General features: G+C 39.1%; 1 protein-coding gene across 2 annotated transcripts in view; it reads left to right on the top strand.

Annotated features, from left to right (window-relative positions):
- St7l (suppression of tumorigenicity 7 like) overlaps positions 1–9409 on the top strand; it is a 60373-nt gene extending 50964 nt beyond the window's left edge. Inside the window, exons 13-14 of one of the 2 annotated variants that reach the window (XM_057793214.1) lie at positions 4005–4097; positions 8648–9409. In XM_057793214.1, the coding sequence (XP_057649197.1) occupies positions 4005–4097; positions 8648–8826 (272 nt within the window). In that variant the 3' untranslated portion in view covers positions 8827–9409. The remainder of the gene's footprint in view (positions 1–4004; positions 4098–8647) is intronic. The other variant, XM_057793213.1, reaches the window with a different exon arrangement.
- The last annotated feature ends 8959 nt before the right edge of the window (positions 9410–18368 follow it).

The raw sequence follows: 18368 nt of genomic DNA on the forward strand, positions 1-18368 counted from the left end.
ATTGAGGTCACATTTAGGAAAAGCAGATAGAGGAACTCTTAGGATATTTTGCTAAAGTTGAGTATTGTCGTGAGAGAAAATGAAAATGTATGCCTTTTAGCTTACAAGCTTTATTAATGTGATTAAGTTTTGGTACTTTAGTTGTTTGGTTTGTTAGTTAGTTTCGTTTAGTTTTTGTGATAAGGTAAGGAAGGTTGAAACCAGAGCCTGATTATACTAATAGCATATGTTGTATTATTGAGGTGTACACCCAGCCCTGTTCTAAAACTAAAAAACAAACAAAAAAAGAAAGGAGAGAGAGAGAGATAAAGAGAGAAAGGAAGGAAGGAAGGAAGGAAGGAAGGAAGGAAGGAAGGAAGGAAGGAAGGAAGGAAGGAAGGAAGGAAGGAAGGAAGGAAGGAAAAAAAAAGGAAGGAAGGAAGAACAAATGAATGAACGAAAAACCTGGTTTATGAACAGGAAACACGTCTCAGTCACAGCACTTGTTGCTCTTGGAGAGAACCCGAGTTTGTTTCCCAGCATCCACATGGTGACACACAACCTCCTGAACTCCAGTTCTAGGGGATTCGTTGCCCTCTTCTGACCTCCAGTGGCACCAGACACACAACGATGCACATATGTACATGCAGGCAAAGCATTCATTCACATAAAATTAAATAAATTTTACAATATAAAAATAAGAAATGGTCTGGTTTGTTGTTGTTGTTGTTTTGTTTTCAAATGTGTTACAGCAGCTGTTCTTGTTTTTTTTCTGTCACTGTGATAAACACTGTGGCCAGTAGCAACTTTCATTCTATAGTTTACAATCTGTCATTGAGGGAGCCAAAGCAGAAGCATAGAAAGAGGAACATTTTATTGGCTTGTTCAGCTTGCTGTATTAGAGAGCACAGACCCACATGCCCAGGGGTGACACCACCCACAGTGGGTTAGGCTCCCCCTACCTCAATTAGTAATTGTGACAGTGTCCTGTGGACATGCCCATTGGCCAGTCTGGTGGAGGCAATTCCTCAGTTGGAGTTCTCTCTTCTCGGGTGATCGGTTTAGATCTAGTTGACGGTCAGTGCAGCAGCTGTTCATTCTCTCTCCCCGTCAGTGTCTCATGCGGTTCAGGCAGGCCTCTAGCTCCTGTGTAGCTGAGGACGATTTTAAATTTCTGATTCCTGCTACCACCTCCCAAGTGCTAGAACTATAAGACTGGACCACCACACCTGGCTTTAGCCTGTGATTGTGATGAAACATTCATCACATAAAATTTACCATTGTAGCTGCTCTGAATCCAGTTCAGTAGTGTTGTATGTGGTCACATTATTGAGCACCTGTCATCAGCTTTCATTTCCAGAACCCTTTCATCTTCCAAACTGAAATTCACATAATAATATTTTCTTTTTAGATTTAATTTAATTTCATTTTATGTGCGTTGGTGTTTTGTCTTCATTCATGTCTGTGTAAGGGTGTTAGATCCCTGGAACCTTAGTTACGTACAGATGTGAGCTGCCATATGGGTGCTGGGAACGGAACCCGGGTCCTCTGGGAGAGCAGTCAGTACTCCTAACCACTGGGCTTTCTCTAGCCCACACATAATATTCTTCATTCTCACCTTTCTGGACCCTTTCAGTATTCATAGTTCTGACTCATGAGTTTAGGTACTTTATATAGTGTAGTTACACAGTAATTATCTTTTTGGATTTCACTTATTTAGCATAATATTGGCAATGGTCATCTGTGCTGTAGTATGTGTCAGTATTTTGCTACTTTTTGTTTGGGTTTTGCTTTGGTTTTTTTTTTTTTTTTTTTTTTGAGACAGTCTCACTCTGACTGGCTTACCATTTACAGTGTAATTGCCCTTCCCCATTCTTCTTTTCTCTGAGACGGGCTCTCACTGTTGCTCTGGCTGCTCTAGACTGTTATTTTTTATTTAAAATGTGTTTATTTGCATTATAACAAAGAGACTAGCTAATTTATTGCTGTACTTTTTGTCTTTTGACCCATGCATTGTCATTCAGTGATATCTATTAACCTTGGGTGTGCTAAAATCATGAACATTGTGCAGAGAAGACACAAGTACTTTATGAAAACTGCACATATAAACCTATGGTCATAACTTAAAACTGTCTTCTAGATGTGAAATGCTAGCAAAGACCCTTCTTCCTTTCCCTCTTTACCACGCTGATTGTTCTATGTTATTGTGTGTGTGTGTATTGGGTTTTTTGAGACAGGGTTTCTCTGTAGCTTTGGTGCCTTTCCTGGAACTAACTCTTGTAGACCAGGCTGGCCTCGAACTCACAGAGATTCACCTGTCTCTGCCTCCTGAGTGCTGGTATTAAAGGTGTGCATCACCACTGCCTGTACCATTATTATATATTTTTAATGGAAGCACTCAACATCTGTCAGATACCACTTAAATCGTTAACTCCAGGTAGAATTCAGTTTCAGCATAGGTCCATCTCTGTCTAGTGTCTTCATAATTCGGCAGTTTTGTTTTGTTAGCTGCAATGACTAAAAGAAATAACATGACAGAAATCAATGTGGGGCAGGAAATGATGAGGAAATGATGATGATGATCCAGTCCCAAGGTAGAGAAAGTGTACAGTGTCCCAAAGGTTCCTAAATATAGCTCATTCGTAAGAAATGTTTTAAGATGAATATCTTCATGTTGCCATTCAGGTCAGCACTGAATTCGAACTCATGCAATCCTCCTGCTTTGGTTTCCTGAGTAGCTAGTACTACAGGTTCAAACACAGCCTGTTGAAATTAGGTTTACTTTAAAATGAAGTAAGAATCAAACTTTTCAATTTATGTATATTTTCTCAAGTTTCTGAGTTCTTAGAACTGTTTGGACCCACTAATTAGTAAATCATATTTACTAAGGTCCCAAGGTAGAATACAAGCTTAGTGTGCTTGGGACCCTGCATTTAATAACCACTGCCACCACCATCATCAGTAAGACATGAGGACATCATTATCTGTGCACCAAGAGTTTGGAAATCTGTATAACCATTTATTAACAACAACCATTCTGTGCTTGACAATAGAGAACTAAATCAAATTGAAATTTTGTATTGAATGCTTTTGAGTAGTTAGGCTTCTTTTAGCTGATTATCAGGTGTTCAAAGCCAGGGACTTTCTCATTCATTTCACGTATGTGTCTATTACCTGGTATTCTGCTTGGCCCTGGAGGGGTTTTCACCAAGTGTATAATGTATGCTACATTCCATGCATCTTGATAAATGACTTCCTTCCTTACGTGAGCACTGATTGTTGAATGACACTGGGCAGATAATGACTTTCATGATCCCTGAAGCAGATCTGAATAGTCTTTTTTTTAATTTATTTTATTTTATGTGTGTGGGTATATGACTGTGTATTCTTGTAGAAGACTTTTGTGAACCTCATTGGTAGAGTACTAAGCCAGCAGAACTCTTTTTTTTTTTTTTTTTTTAATATTTATTTATTATGTATACAATATTCTGTCTGTGTGTATGTCTGCAGGCCAGAAGAGGGCACCAAACCTCATTACAGATGGTTGTGAGCCACCACGTGGTTGCTGGGAATTGAACTCAGGACCTTTGGAAGGGTAGGCAATACTCTTAACCACTGAGCCATCTCTCCAGCCCCCCCAGCAGAACTCTTGTAGCTTGAGAGCCACAAGTATACTCAGTACTATTTCTTGAAGATTCCTTAAGGAAGCAGGATTTATAGTAGTGGAGTTGAGGCCCTGACTGTGATGAGGAGACCGAGACAACGAGGACTCAGCCGATGTTGTTTTCTAGCATTCATTCCATTTAGGCTCACACTAGACCACTCGCTCTTCTCTTAGTAAATCTTAGTCTTTCCCCATGCGTTCATGTGCTCTTCTGCTCACTTTGTTTCGTCTAAAATGTCTCTCCAGAAAAGAAGATAAAATGCTTTGTGAAAAAGTTATAAAAATATGTCTGCAGAATAGGTTTGATTTATAGCATAGATGAGTGAGATAAAATTGAATGCTAATGTATTTTTCTTTTCAGCTTTTAGAATGATTCCATACCCATTAGAGAAGGGACATCTATTTTACCCTTATCCCAGCTGCACAGAGACCGCTGATAGAGAGCTATTGCCTAGTAAGTAAATACTTCTGTTTTCTTCAACTTACAAGTAATTGCTTAGATTATTTTTAGATCGGTTTCTGTGTTAGTCACCTTTTTGTTAGTTTCATTTGTGTGTGTGTGTTGGGATTGTTTTGTTGTTGTTGATTGTTTGTTTGCTTGTTTTCTTTAAGAGAGTGTCTCACTGTGTATCCCTGGCCTGGAAATCACTATGTAGACCACAGAAGCCTTGAGCTCACAGAGATTTCTCTGCCTCTGAGTGCTGGGATTAAAGATGGGCATGCTGTATTAGTTGCCTTTTTGTTACTAATGAAATGCATGATGCAAGGTTTGTGAAGAAAGATTATTAAACTTGCGTTTTAGAGGTTCAGAGTGTATAGAGCAAAGCTCAGGCTCTGAGTAGGGGCTGCCCCTTGGCAGATCAGCCAGTAAAGTGCATAGCAAGGGCAGAAGCATACGTGCAAATAAGCAAATGATTCTGTCTTGAATCAGAAAGAGGGAGGGAAAGGAAGGAAGGAGGAAGGGAAGGAGGGAGGAAGGGAGGGAGGGAAGGAGGCAAGCTTCCTTCCCACAATCCCTTCTATTGGCCCAAGGTCCTCCTGCTAGACCCATCTCTTAAAGGTTCCTCTTCATAATAGTGCCACCTGAGGGCCCAAATTTCTAACACATGGATTTTTGAAAGAACACACAAAAAGGGTGTTTTCTGGCCGGGCGGTGGTGGCGGACGCCTTTAATCCCAGCACTTGGGAGGCAGAGGCAGGCGGATCTCTGTGAGTTCGAGACCAGCCTGGTCTACAAGAGCTAGTTCCAGGACAGGCTCCAAAACCACAGAGAAACCCTGTCTCAAAAAACCAAAATTAAAAAAAAAAAAAAAAAAAAAAAAGGTGTTTTCTACTTTAAATTTTTTTATTATATTTTTATTTGTCTGTTGTTTGTACTCATGTGTGTGCAGATGCCCACAGAAGCTAAAAAAGGATGCTAGAGTGTATACAGGAAGTTGTGAGCTATGTGGCTGCTGTGAACTCAGGCCCTTTGCAAGAGCAGCACTCGTAACTGCTCACCCATCTCTCCAGCTTCTTTGTGTGTGTGTGGTGTGTATGTGTGTGTATGGTGTATGTGTTCACATTGTTGTATGCATGTGCATGTGGAGGTCAGAGGTCAACACTGAATGTTCTGCTTGATGGTTTCCACCTTACTTTTTCAACAAGGTCTTTCACTAAATCTGGAGCTCAGATTCACCTAAGCTGCCTGGCCAGTGGGCACCACAGATCTGCCTGACTGTGACTTGCTAACTCTAGAATTACAGGCATGTGGCATTTTTCCGTGGGTCCTGGGGCTGTGAACTCAGGTGCTCATGCTTGCACAGCAGAATTTTACTCAGTCACTGCACCAGCCCCACAGCTCTCGGAGAGCTTGTGTTTTTACCTCCGTGTTTGTGCCTAATCCAGTTAGCTAGAAACAAGGTCAGCTTATTTGAATAGAATTGACAGGGTCCCTGACATTTCTTTCTCAGTCTCACAAAAGAGACTAAGGAGTTTCATTTCTAGATAACCAAAGGAGTCCTTTACAAGGCTAAGATTACAAGGGAGTACTGTGTCGTATAGGGTAGAACCAAGAGGGCACAAAATTTTCTAAGGAGCTAATGGCAAGAAAGCAAATGAAAATCTAGTGGAGGAGTAGTCAGAGACAAGAACTAGATATCCTAGTAACTAAGGAGAAGAAACGTCTCAGTGAGGAGTCGCCGCTGAGATACCAGGACAGGCAATTACTGTTTGACTTTGGCAATTGGGAGGTCATTAGTGAGAGAAATTGCATTTGCCTACTTAAGGTGGATTAACTATTATTTTTCCTAGCTGTTATTTTTCCATTTAAAAAGGAACAGAGATTTTTAAGGTCAAGAAATCAGTTTTTAAGTCAATCAATACCTGGGCATGGCAGCACATGCCTATAATCTTATCTAGCCTTTGGGAGACCGAGGAAGAGCGAGGTCTGTGAGTTTGAGACCAGTCTAGGCTACATATAACAAGACCTTGTCTCAAAAAATACAGTGAAATAACAAAAATTTTTCATTGTATTAAGATAGTACATTTATGCTAAAAGAATTAGTATTTCTTTTTTAATGATTTATTTATTTTTATTTCGTATGCATTGGTGTTTTGCCTGTACATATATATGTATGAGGGCATCAGATCCCCTGAAACTGGAGTTACAGTCAGTTGTGAACTGCCATGTGAGTGCTGGGAATTGAACCTGGGTCCTTTTGAAAGCAGTCATTGTTCTTAACTATTGAGGCATCTCCCTAGCCTACATATTAATCAGAACCAGGAGCTACAAGATCACATAGAGTTTTTTTTAAAACATAGATTTTTAAAAGCTTAATTTATTTTTTATGTATATGGGTGTTTGGCTGTATATATGTCTTCATGCATGTCCTATTCCTGAAGAGGCCAGAAGAGGACGTCAGATCCTCTGGAAATGGAGTTACAGATGGTTGTGAGATGCAGAGTGGGTGCTGGGAATTAAACCTGGGTCCTTTGGGAGAGCAGCCAGTGCTCTTAACCACTGAATCATCTCTCCAGCCCCCAGTTAGGTTTTTTTGATGAGCCTTCATTAAGTCTTAACTCCATACAGGGTACAAAGCTCCAGGACACAGACATAGAGGGATATGCTGGAGGGTGTGCTTGATTATAGTATATGTTCTTACAGTATATTTTTCTGTTTCTGACTGGTGGAATGAACAAATTTTTAATAATGTGGAGTTCTAATACCCAGGAGTACTTAATGGTTTTTGTTTTTAATTCTCCTTCAGCCTTATATGACTTATAGCTTTCTGGAATTTGCTTATAGACTCATAAGTGGAGAGTTGAACTATTCCCCCTAGTTCATATAGCTATTTTGTCGTCTTTTATGCCTCCTGATAAATTTTTCTTTACAACCCAGTGATGAAATTTGAACTTTTGTTCCAAGGGAGTGTTTCTGTACTAGTCAGTCATCCATTATATTGATGTATTAGCCAAACATTGACTGACAAGTGAATCTACAGAACAATCCAAAAAGAAATAATTAGGTCTCTCCTACAATATAAAAGTCTCATATTTTAGGAAGTTTTGTTACTAAAGCTGTGCAGTCTTTCTATTGTAAAATGAAAACAATACTACCTATGTTCAGGTTATTTCAACAATTAAATGAGAACTTTAAAAACCATAAATGCTTTAGGGTTTAGTTAATACTAATTGTATTGTGTTATTCCCCACCTTCTGAAATTCCAGAGTTTGTTTCTCTCATTCACTCATGGATGAGGGATTGGGCAAAAGGGATTGCTGGTTCTTTGGTGCTGAAAGAGCAACACTGATAGCTTTTAGTGCTTTTAGCTTTTACCAAGTTGAGTGCTATTGTGCTTTTACATGAAGTATGGCTGGAGGCTCTGGAAATATGAATTTTTAAGATGAATTTAGTTTTTTTTATATGTACTTTCTGGGTATAGTATAAGATATATACTTATCTATACAATATTGTGGCTATTGAAAGAAACTTGGGTATAACCTTCTCTGTTAATAGTTATGTTTTTAAAAATTGAAATTTATAGCTGACCTTGGTTCAGCATGGAATTAGTCATTCCTTACTGCTGCAGGGTATTACATCAGGAATTCCTGGGTTGGTGTCCTAGCAGTCAACTTCCTGACTAATGAAGTCTTCACATAGCTCTCGTTTAAAAGGAATTTATTGAGCACCTACTGTGCACTGGGCAAGCGAATAGGTTTCACTCTAGATCATTTGTTATCCAAGTACTTTGAATAATATATAAGTACTTGAATAAAATTGATAATGAGAAATGAGACAAACATTAGAAAAATAATACTCAAATGTATAAATGTGATAAAATAAGGCAAAGAACTTCAGCTATGGCTGGAGCCTTGGCTTCTTAGTTCTGTTTCCATAGCAGTTGGTGAACTGTCACGCATGGAACATAGTAATAATTGAGTAAAATTATTAAGCAATGATTCTGGGAAATTCCCCAAGACATGTCTATCTCTTTATCTCTACATTACTTGCTGAGCTTTCAACGAGCAAGAATTAATAACAACTCACATTTATTAAGTGCTTACACTGTTCTTCATAACAGCTCCATAGCAACTTCTACAGGGTTTAGTGCAAGCTAATAAGTGACAACGTTCTTTTTCAAAACCACCTCAGCATGACTTTATAGTTCATGTTCTTTCCCACGATGCCCTCCTGTTCCCAGACCCCAATACGGTCACCTGACTATGCAGATATACTGAATAGCTTTCTCTTACCTTTGTTCTTGTTATTTTTTTAACCACATTTTAAAAATATTTTTTATTGATTTTTATTGAGCTCTACATTTTTTCTTTGCTCCCCTTCCTGCCTCTCCCCTCCCTTTCAACCTCTCCCAAGGTCCCCATGCTCCCAATTTACTCAGGAGATCTTGTCTTTTCTACTTCCCTTTAGCTACACTTTTAATTTTCAAAGCGAGGTTTAACTTAAAAATATTAAAATTAGTTTGTGCCTAAATAAAACTCACTCTTACCAATTTTCCCTTGCAGCTTTTCATCATGTTTCTGTTTATCCAAAAAAGGAGCTTCCTTTCTTCATCCACTTTACAGCAGGACTCTGTTCTTCTACAGCAATGATAGCGTTTCTCACGCACCAGTTCCCCGAAGTCATGGGTGTCTTTGCTAAAGCCGTGAGTATGATCTCAAGGACTTGTGTGGAGTATTTATAAAACAGCACGGGAAAGCCTCTCTGGTCTGTCTGTGCTGACCTACACGAACCATGAAAGATGCTCAGAAACGGCGAGAACCGCGCTGTAATGCTCCCACTATGAACATCAACTGTGAATTCTGGCCATGTGTACTACTTCTATTACTTAAAAGTTTAAGAATACAATGCTATAACATTATAAAGTTGGCCTTTGTAGTTACTTTTGGTGGTTAAGACAGCATTCCTTACCAACTAAAGAATAATCCAATTTTTCTTTTATCTTTAGTGTATTTTCTTTGGTATTTAAAACTACTAATTTTGTGAACAAACCTTTTGATTTTTCTATTTAAATGAAGCCACGAGTTCACAATATTTGCTAATTTTTAACTCCAGAGTAAAACTGTGGTAGAGAATAAGGATATAGAAGGCACACACAGGTGGGACCCTTGTTCTGCATGTAGAATATGCTTCTTTGCTCAAAGATTCTCCCAGTTTTGTATCTGCATCCTTTTATTGACTTTTTCTAGTCTTAAGTATAAAACTTTATGTCCGCCTTTATTTTAATTTTAGCCCTTTAATTTTGAATTCCATCCCTATTTCCTGACAGAGGACTTGTTTGTTTGTCTGTTTGTTTGTTTGTTTTGAGGCAGGGACTCTCTATGCAGTCCTAGCTGTTCTGGAACTCACTCTGTAGACCAGGCTGGCCTCAAATTCACAGAGGTCTGCCTGCCTCTGCCTCCCCAGTGCTGGGATTACAGGCACATGCCACCATTGTCTGGCTGATGACTGATACTAAAATGGTACCTTTTCATTCCTCTACACAGATATATTAATATCACCAAATATTTTCTTTTAATAATTTTTATTTTAAAAGTGCACATTTCTTGGGGGTTGGCAAGATGGTTCAACAGGTAAAGTACTTGTTGCTAAGCCTAATCTAAGTAACCTAAATTCAAATTCACATAAAGGTAGAAGGAGAGAACCAAGTCTACAAAGTTGTGCTCTGACCTTCGTACATGTAATGATACATGTGCCTCTCCCATTATATAAGCACAATAGTAATAAATTAAGCATAAGCAAATAAATAAAAATGCAAATCCCTTTTAATATCATATCATATTCACCAAATAATGGGTTAAAACACAAAGGAAGTATTGTTTTATTGTATTCTCAAACATAAGACATGCACTGAGAGTCATAGAAGAATCAGTTTACTTGGTAGTATATTTTCTATATCTATGTGCTTTAATTATAACTACTTGTTTTTCTCATAGTTTATTTTAGCCAACAGTGGTGGCACATACCATTAATCCTAGCACTTGGAAAGGAGAGGCAGGCAGATCTTTGGGACTTTTGAGGCCAACCTGGTCTACAGAACAAGTTCCAGGACAGCTAGGGCTACACAGAGAAACCCTGTCTTGAAAAAAACAAACAAACAAACAAACAAACAGTTTATTTTGTGCCATACAGATACATCTTATGGCACCCATGCTATGGACACTGGCTCATTCCCCATTTTCCCTGAAGGTCAACTATATAATGTGTTAAGATGCCGCTGACTGTAAGCCTAGGAGTCTGAGTGTGCATTTGAGTTTGAGGCAATCTCCAAAGCGAATGACTTCCCACTGCTGCTCTGGGAGTGTAGGTGTGTGAGGTGCAGATTGACCATTGCGTTTCCTCTTAGTGCAGGAAGGAAGCTTAGTAATAGATTTTCCTGTTGATTACAGTGGTGCTGATGGGAATGAGTGCATCTCAAACTCTCATGCCTCACTGTGTGAGGAGCATGGGGAAAATGGAACAGAAAAGGAATCCTATCCAATTAAAAGCTAGAAGAGAAGAAGAAAAAGAAGTGGGGAGGCCTTTAATTCATGTTTTTAAAATACAGACAGTTCCTGAGTTTTTCTCAAGACAGTGGTGTAGAAAGGAAGAAGACTAGAGCAGGAGAGCAGAGAGAGATCCGTAATCTAGAATAGAAATGTAGCACACCAGTGTATTTCCCTGAAGTTCTGACCAAAATGACTATGGAGTGGACTCTAGTCTCTATCCATCAGTGTTCAAATAGTAACTGCCTTCGCTGAAGAGGTCACTAGTGGCACCAGAAGAACCTTAAGGTTCTTCAGCACTCCTAGCAGAGACTTGAGAATGAAGAATTACATAGTTTAAAGTAGACTTTTCTCTTTTTATTTACCAAAAGTTACTAATATATTATTATTCTACTTGATGAACAATAAACATTTATATACTACATTTGTATAGTTCGTATATATAATATTTAAAATATTGCTAAAAGTGAACTTTTATAGTCACATTTTATCCCTAAGGCTCTTACACGTGTTTTCAATTTCTAAAAGCCACATACTTACATGGGACCTGTGGCATGCAGTTCTTCCGAAGACAGGTCCCGTGGAAAGCTAATGGAAAATGGATGTGAATAGGCAGCCTGCCCTTGTAATATGCAGTGCTTAACTGCTTTGACAGCAGACAGGCAGAAAAGAGCTGTGGCTCCTACTATAGTTCTTCACTGTAGCCAGCTTTCTTGGACCACCAGCCCTCAAATCATGACACGGAGATTTATTGTTAATTATGAATGCTTGGCCTCAGCTTAGGCTTATTTCTGCCTAGTTTTTTTTTTTTTAGCTTAAATTAACCCATTTCTATTTATTTATATGCTGCTCTGAGGCTCATTTATCTCATCTACTGTACTGTCCATTCTGCTTCCTCCATGACTGACTCCTTTCACAGAGATCCGCCTGCCTCTGCCTCCCGAGTGCTGAGATTAACACCGCCTGGCGGTTGTTCAGCTTTTTATTAGACCAGTCAGGTACTTTAGGCAGGTAAGGGAAAACAGCAGCACATCTTTGCATAGTTAAACAAATATTCTATTCTATAACACTCCACCACTTCATAAAGTATGTTCTGTACACTAGGAACACCACCCTCCTCTAGGAGTTTGTTAAATATGCACAGCTTCAGGCTTTACTGCAGACCTCCTGAATTAGAGTCTGCGCCTTCCTTATTCTACATGCATATTTAAAGCTTGAGAAGCCTTGTTCTACCCTGTATCCATATGAGGGATTTGGAACCCTAGGCTAGTGGGCTGCCTTACCAGAGTGGCTGGAGAAGGGGCAGCATTACAGAGTGGTGATGAGCAACTCTGGAGCCAGCCTGCATTGCTTTGGACCCCGCCCCGACACCTAGCTGTCCTGCAGCCTCACGTAAGTTAGGCAGTCTTCTCACTTAGCTGTAAGGTGAGAAGCAGTGCTGCATAGCTTGTGTGGGGGCAAAAGAGTTTGATATAGATCAGGTGTTTAGAGCTATGTTTTTCCACAGTAAGAAGTAAGTGGATACTGTTCCTCTCATTGTCATCACTGTCACCACTAAAGAGGGGCTACCGTGGAAAAACCTCTCTCTTTACATTTGGAGGATAATAATAAGCTCATAATGAGTTTTTCCACAGTAGTTGAGGTATAAGTGATAGATGGATGTCATTTAAATAATTAAATTATGCAGTTGATACATCATGTGTGCCTGAACCACAAAAAGAAGGAAAATGTTTCCTTTTCCTGGTACTGGCAAACTGGTTTGTAGAACAGAACATTTTGGCATGTTGTAAACTGTGTAAGGATTTTTCAGTTGGCTCAGATCTATAATGACAATATAAAGTAGAAACTGATGAAATATTCTTTTCCTACTTCTTAATAAGGCAAAGCCACTTAAGAAAACTTATCAAATTATTATTATCTCTTCATCTTCCTACCCCATTACTGCTCCCCCCTTTTGTTGTTTTTAGAGATGGGTCTCACTTTGTTGCCAGGGTGGGTCACAAACTCATGGGCTCAAGTGATCCCCAGACCTGTCTTCAGAGTATCCATGGCTGTAGGCACATGTCACCATGTGTGACCAAATATAAATATTTTGTTATTACCATTTCATCTTCTTTCTCTTGTATCTCTTTGTTTTAACTCACATGTTAAAGCAAATTCTATTTGAATTTCTTAAGATACATTTATTACAAAAATGTGTTTTTATAACGCCAGGCACTGGAGGTTAATGACTTGGGGTTTTTTATTTTTGAGGCAAGGTGTTGTGTATAGCAGGTGTTCTGGAACTCACTATGTAGTTAAGGATGACCTTGAGTTCTTAGGGCTTTGAACACGGCAAACTAGCTCTCTGCAAACTGAGTTACATTCCCAGCCCGAAGATTAATGATTTTTAAAATTCTCACTGTGTATCAAATTTAAAGAAATGGACGAGGATGAATGAGCTAGAATGATTACTGGTTTTAGCACCCTCTCCCCTTTTTCATGGTATAAAGCTATGTGGAATCAGACTTAGTTTTCAGCAAGTTAGGATATTTTTCTCCAGACTGAGATGAAAACCTCATCTGACATTATGCACAGAGCAGTGAAAAGGTTGCATAAATCCCCAAAGATGTGGAATGTACTGATACCAGAGCTGATATTCTCCAAGGCCAGGATTCCTGAAAAAGGAAAAATTGCTTTTAAGTGGTAGGTCATTTTCTCACCTGCCTTGAAGCCTGCTGGGTTAAATATGAGGGTTCAAAGAAAGGGTAGCCAGCAAGCGGCTCTGGGAATCTGACTCTCTTATCTGAAAGGAGTGTCTTTATTTAAGAACAGCGCTGCTCTCCTCAGCGAGCTAGTCTCACCCACTCTGGCCTTTCAGTTCCACGCTGCAGAAAGAGCTTGCTTCTTAGCCAGGCTTGGAGGCTGTTATCACAAAAGATTTAAAGATGCTCTGCGGGGATTTCACTAGCTTCCTGATGAATTCAGGCATGAAGCTGTGGCTCCAGTGCTCTGCATCAAGATATGTGTTTGAATGCCAAAGCTCCTCATTGAGTTTTAACTAAATAGGACAGTCACTGCAATGTTGTCAGGAAAGGTATTAGGGTTAAGGCAAGAACAACAACAACAAAAAAAGAGTACCAAATAAATTTTGATTCTGTTGAGTTTTGCAGAGCGCACACTGTAGCTGTGCTGGTGGGGGCAGACCTTGTCTCCACATACCCCACTAATCTCTATGTGGGAAAATGCTGTTGGATGTACAGAGATGAATTTCAGAGCAGCTCGTAATTGGCTGGCTCCACCATGGCCAAGTCCTTACAATCTGCTTGATTAATTCTTTAAGGACTACATTAGCCAAGTTGCATGATTTCCAAAGATATAGAAGGTCAGTTCTTACACTAACAAAGGACCTCTCCACAAAATGCCTCACTGGGGATTCTTCAGGCCCTGCCTAAAAATAATTAAAAATTTTCTTCCCAAATTAAATTTTTAAAAATAATAAGCACACACAAATGCCAAATATCTTTTACTGAATAATGAAAAAACTTTGGGGAAGGCTTATCTACTATCCCTCATTATTTTCCCCCAGGGACAAAGATCAGTTTAAGAGCTAGGAAGTTGATAAACAATTTTAACCATATTAGTATATAACATAAAAACGATATGACTATCTTGAAAAGTTCTTAGTTTTTTAAAAATCATCATAACCAATAAATATGAAAGTTGTTCATAGGTGAAAGAATATTTCTCAATTTGACCTGTTTAATGCTAAAAACCTATAATTTCTCTTTGCTTAATATATAGGATTACATTCAGAATTGTGACTGACAGCTAGGGATATGGCTCAGTTAGTCAGAGTGCTTGCCTAGAATAAACAAAATGCTGGCACTATGTAAACCAGGAATGGTGGTTGTAATTCCAGCACTTGGGAGGTAGAGGCAGAAAGACCAGAAGTTTAAGGTCATCATAAGCTGCATACCAAGTTTGATGCCAGTCTGGGCTACATGAGACCCTACCTCAAAAAAGAAATGAAACCGACAATGTAAGTTTCTTCACTTATTTGGAAATTATTTTTTAAATATTTTAAACTTATATTCCTGAAAAATAGTATTCTGCAATCATACTAACCCTGCGGTAATGCAGCTGAGGCATTCCCAGAAATTCTAAACGTAGCAGGATGATGTGCCTATGGTATGACAGGTCAGTTTTTTTTTTTTTAATTTTTTTTTTTTTTTTTTTTTTTTTTTTTTTTGCCAGTCATGTTTGGTCCTATCCTAGGTCTTTGGGCTGTCCAGTCTTAAATATTCATGAAATTTCATGTATTTTTTTCCATATTTTTCAAGTGCTGGAATCTTTCAAAGTGGGAAGAAAAGAATAGCAGAATAATGTGGTACTGCCAGATGACTTCCTCAGACCTTACTTGAAGCTTATGGAAAGCACCCTTTTTTCTCTTTATATATGCCAGAGGTTCTCAAAAGCTCTCCCTGAATATTTTTGGCAGTATATTTAATCATTTTCTCAATCAAAATGAGTCTCAGTACCAAAGTATAGTATCAGTAATGTAGTTACTGGTTAATCGGTTGTGTGTCGGTCCATGGATTGCCCAGCAGTCTCGGAAGACTTGTTATTAACATTAGATGAACTGCGTATCCCACACTCATACTGTCTGCATGGGAGTTCAGTCTAGAAGATACTTATTTGTTGCTTTTGAAATGGATTTTGTCCTGCAGATGCATTAAAGTTCTTTAAAGGGAGGAAATAGTGGGATACAAAAGAAAATTATAATGCTGAGGAATATTTTTCAGCTTTTTCTTCTTGAGTTTCATGCCCTTCCCTGTGCTGACTGAGGTGTCTTCCCACTCGGTCCTTCATTCGTTCAGTCCCAAAGGAACACACAGAGGCTACATTAATTATAAACTGGTTGGCTTAGTAGCTCAAGCTTTTCTTATTAACTAATTCTTACATCTTATATTAGCCCATTAATCTTGTCTATGTTAGCCACATGGCTCGGTACCTTATTCGGCAAGTCAGTCACATCTTGCTTCTTTTGCATCTGAGTGATGGCTGCTCTGAAACTTCCCTCTTCCCAGAATTCTCATTGCCCCACCTCTACTTCCTGTCTGGTCACCCTGCCTATACTTCCTGCATGGCTACTGGCCAACCAGCGTTTATTTAAAATGCAAGTGACAGGGTACAGACCATTGTCCCACAGCATCCCTGGTGAATCAAATGTCTAATATTCAAAAGAACTAAATTATTAAAATTATTTAAGGTTTTTAAACACTTTAATATTTAGATTTTTTATTTTTAAAAACTTTATACTTGTTATATTCTTATTAGAAGACATTAATTTACAGTGTTATATGGCTGGGAAACTTGAGTCATGAAAGCTAATTACCTAAAATTTCACAATGCATAGGACAGTCTTTTACTTTTAGTCATGATATATATTTTTGGTTTCAGTAATATATCATAGTCTATGCATAGTGTTTTACATCTATAATCTCAACCCTCAGGAGGCTGAGGCAAGAGTTGAGTTCAAGGCCAGAGTGGGTACATAGTGTAACCCTGTCTCAAACACACACACACACACAGCACCTCACAACTTACCTCAAAACCAGTAGAAAAGAATAAATTTCGTACCAAGTAGAGTACTATTGAGGGAATAGAGAATGGCAGAGTGGTACCAGCGCAGTGATGCCCACCTTTAATCCCAGCACTCAGGACACAGAGGCAGGAGAGGTTAAACTGAGGCCAGCCTGGTCTATACAGTGAGTTCCAGATCAGCCAGAGCTACACAATAAGATTCTATTAGAAAACAACAACAAAAGACAAACTGGAGATGGCCAGACGGCTTTGCTAGAGAAGTCTTCCTATGAGGGTTGAATATCAAGAAGATTTTTAAATTAAAAGGCTGATGTAGATGGCCAGAAAACCAGGAAGGAAGTTTAGATTCAAGAAATGCTTATTGTAAGTCAAAGCTGCCTGGGGAACCCTGTGAGTTTGCTCTGATGCTGTAAAGTAAAGGTTGCACACTTGCTTTTCCGGCTCTCAGACTTCAGTCCTCTTCTTGCTAATTAGCTGCTTAAGAGTGAAGAGTGCTGCTTGGGTGTTTATACCAGGTACATAACTGAATGAACAGCTTCAGTGTCTCTGCTTAAAATACACGGAAACATAAAGGAACGGTAGCCCTTGGCTTATAATACTGCAAAAGGAATCTAATGACCTCAGAGTACAAACAAATTTTGGAGCTGATAATTTTCATAGCTCAGTACTAAAGCATCTATCTGCCCAAGTGTGAGGTTCTAGTTTAGGTTGCCAGCAATCTTCCTGATTCAGCCTCTCAAATACTAGGGTCAGCCTGTGTTTAAAATGACACACACACACACACACACACACACATACACACGCTCATGCATGTCTACATGCTTGGGATCAGGACCTTGTTCATTCTAGAGGAATGTTCTATCATTGAGCTACTCAGCAACCCTAAAAAAAGTTTCACCACAAATTGTAAATAAATGCATATCTTATATTTCAATATGAAACTTCTCTCAAAATCAAATTATAAGTTTGTGTAGGATTATGGGGGTTTAATTTAGTTGAGCAGAATAAACTCTTGGTCTAAAATATCCATAACTTTCTCTTTTGCTGAAGTAGGGATTTCAGGTAGCAGTTAGACTTCTAATAGTTTTATCAGTGGATGTGCCCCTTACTTCTGATGGGGAAAGTTTGTGTTTATGAGCATTTACCAATTTAAAAGAGGAAATTATTTGTCTGTAATAATGTTAAGATTGCCTTAGGGTCTGGGTGTGGTGGCACCCACCTTTAATTCCAGCACTCAGGAGGCAGAGGCTAGAGGATCTCTGTGCATTTGAGGTTAGTCTGATCTATATAGTGAGTTCCAGGACAGCTGAGGATAAGTAGAGAAACCCTGTCACGAAAACAAACAAACGTGATTGCCTTAAGGGATTGGCAAGAGAGCTCAGCAGGTAGTGTTTGCTGCACAAGCCTGGAGACCCAAGTTCAATTCCAGGAACTTTTGTAAAAGAAGAAAGAATGGCACTGACCCCACAAAGTTGTCCCCTGACCTCTATGTGTGCACTGCTGGGGTGTACACACATGCATGCACACGTGCAATCATAAATAATTTTTAATTTAAAAATAGACATAGGGCTGGAGAGATGGCTCAGCGGTTGAGAGCATTGCCTGCTCTTCCAAAGGTCCTGAGTTCAATTCCCGGCAACCACATGGTGGCTCACAACCATCTGGAATGAGGTCTGGTGCCCTTTTCTAGCCTGCAGACATACAGACAGAATATTGTATACATAATAAATAAATAAATATTTTAAAAAATAAAAATAGACATAAATTTAAAGACTATCTTGGGTCCATCTTGGCAGTAAGGAACTTCAAGGAAATACATTATTTGGGTTTCACATGATGCTCAGCAGTTAAGGGACTTTATTATGAGAGTTCTCTTCATACTGAAACTTGATGCGTTCCAGAGGTAAAATGTGTATGGGTGTCTGTGACCAGTGTGAGAAAGAAGCCACTTGAGAAGTGAAGACACATGCAGGAGTATGCTGACCCTTGTTCTCCTCTGTTCAATGTGCTCTTGTCCTCATTTCTTTCTGAAGCCAGAATTCAATCTTTCTGTCCCAGTAGCAGCCTCATTACAACTAAATTTTAATCCTCAATGTTGTTAGACTCCTATCCAGAGTACAGCCACAGCTGCTCTTGGCGGGCAAATGCATTGCTG

This window comes from Chionomys nivalis, chromosome 18 (assembly GCF_950005125.1).
Source record: "Chionomys nivalis chromosome 18, mChiNiv1.1, whole genome shotgun sequence".
Taxonomy (NCBI): domain Eukaryota; kingdom Metazoa; phylum Chordata; class Mammalia; order Rodentia; family Cricetidae; genus Chionomys; species Chionomys nivalis.